The sequence below is a fragment of the Colobus angolensis genome, unplaced genomic scaffold (genome assembly GCF_000951035.1).
Source record: "Colobus angolensis palliatus isolate OR3802 unplaced genomic scaffold, Cang.pa_1.0 Scaffold63, whole genome shotgun sequence".
Taxonomy (NCBI): domain Eukaryota; kingdom Metazoa; phylum Chordata; class Mammalia; order Primates; family Cercopithecidae; genus Colobus; species Colobus angolensis.
This window is the reverse complement of record NW_012119932.1, coordinates 9310820-9312570: the sequence shown is the minus strand read 5'-3', so window position 1 is coordinate 9312570 and position 1751 is coordinate 9310820. Positions and strand designations below refer to the sequence as shown.

Below are 1751 nucleotides of genomic sequence, written 5' to 3'. Positions count from 1 at the left end.
GCCGCCGCCGCCGCGCGGGGTCACCTGAAGGTTGGGGCGCGGAAGCTCAATTCCGTGCGGATTGGGCTCCAACTTTTCTGCGCCCTCTCCTCGTCCCGAGTGCCCGCGTGTCCCCCAGAAGCCCACGCAGCCCACCCAGCCACACCACAACTGCCTGAGGAGAGAGGAGAGGAGAAAAGGGCCGCTTCAAAAACTTTCGAAACTGTGCAGTCGCTCGACTGTATCCTCCCACGCATGAATAAAGCTGGGGACTGGGGAATTGCTGGGTGGATCATGACCCAGAACAGAAGCAGTAACCTGTGCTTACTTCAACCCAGAGTCAGAGGGACAGCGAATTGGTATGAGGGGCTGGGAGACCTTTAGGTGTGAGCACATTACTACCCGCAGACCGATTTAGCCCCTGCCTGTATTTGCAAATAGTTTTGCTGGAAAACCTTCATGCCCACGGCTTTGTATTATCAGTGACTGCATATGGCTGTGTGATTTAGGGCTGCAAGGGCAGAATTGAGTAGTGATGACAGAGGTGGCAAAGTCCACAAGGCCTGAAATATTCACCATTTGAAGCTTTCCAGAAAAAGTCTGCATACTGCTCTTAAATAAGCAAGAGGCCATTAGCTTGAGGCTGTCTCTGTAAGTTGAGTTCCCACCTAACAATGGAAACCTACCTTAGGCTGTAATGAACAGGCGCCTACTGGCCAATTACAGACAACCAACTCATTACACCAGGCCCCATAAGGCAGCCTGCATAGCTATAACCAATCAGTTTCTCTATGGTGCTTCTGAGTTTGGCCTATCAGGCTTTGCTGCTCACACCGTGAGGTGGACCTCACTGGACCTCCTCTGGTTGTGAGTGCTGCCCAGTTCATGAATCCTCTGCTCAAATAAAGTGTGCTAAATTTAATTTCTCTGATGTTTTTCTTTTAACACTGCTACAGGATGAATGTTTGTGTGTCTACAAAATTCGTATGTTGAAACCCAAATCCCCAATCTAACCTGGTGGTATTTGGAGGTGGGGCCTTTGGTACCTGATTAGTTCATGGGGTGGAGACTTCCTGGTGGAATTAGTTCCCTCATAAGAGCAGGCAGCGGGGAATTTGCCTTCTCTCTCTCTGCTCTGTGCAGTGTAAAGACACAGCAAGAGGGCAGATTTCTGCCAAGCAGGAAGAGGACCCTCACCAGAACCTGACCATGCTGGCACACTGATCTTGAGCTTCTCACCCTCCAGAACCATGAAAAATAAATTTCTGTTCTTTCGGTCACCCAACCTATGGTATCCTTCTTATGGCAGGCAAAATGAAACCATGGTCTAGATCATATTGGTTAGTATCTCATTTACGAGTATCTCATCTGTTGCAGGAGAGTGATCCAATGGCACTATGAAACAGACTGGCTCTCCAATTATTTATTTAGAAGTGGGTCTCAACTCTTTACACCCTAAACTATCCTGACTGCCCAAGCCTCCACTTAGCCACTTCCCTAGGTTTTAATTCCATTGTGGTTCTACGTGGGCTTATGAAACTATTCACTCTTACTTTTGTATAGTTCTGAGATTTTTCCAAATGCAACCCTTGGATTCCACCATCTTGGGAGTACCTTGATAAGATCTTTTGAAATGACTTCAATTTTGAAAAGGCTTTAATGAGTTAACTTTCCCAAGCAACAAAAATATGATATTTCAACTGACATCTCCTAGACACATATGGTCTTCACCTGAAAGAGGCCAAAGTGAGAGCCATTTGGGAGCAACCAGT

The 1751-nt window shown here is 47.2% G+C and overlaps 1 protein-coding gene across 1 annotated transcript in view; it reads right to left on the bottom strand.

Annotated features, from left to right (window-relative positions):
• ST8SIA6 (ST8 alpha-N-acetyl-neuraminide alpha-2,8-sialyltransferase 6) overlaps positions 1-375 on the bottom strand; it is a 130251-nt gene extending 129876 nt beyond the window's left edge. The window contains exons 1-2 of the mRNA XM_011963911.1: positions 308-375; positions 25-154 (exon numbers count right to left, since the gene is read on the bottom strand). Of these exons, the coding sequence (XP_011819301.1) occupies positions 25-154; positions 308-375 (198 nt within the window). The remainder of the gene's footprint in view (positions 1-24; positions 155-307) is intronic.
• Between the last annotated feature and the right edge of the window lie 1376 nt (positions 376-1751).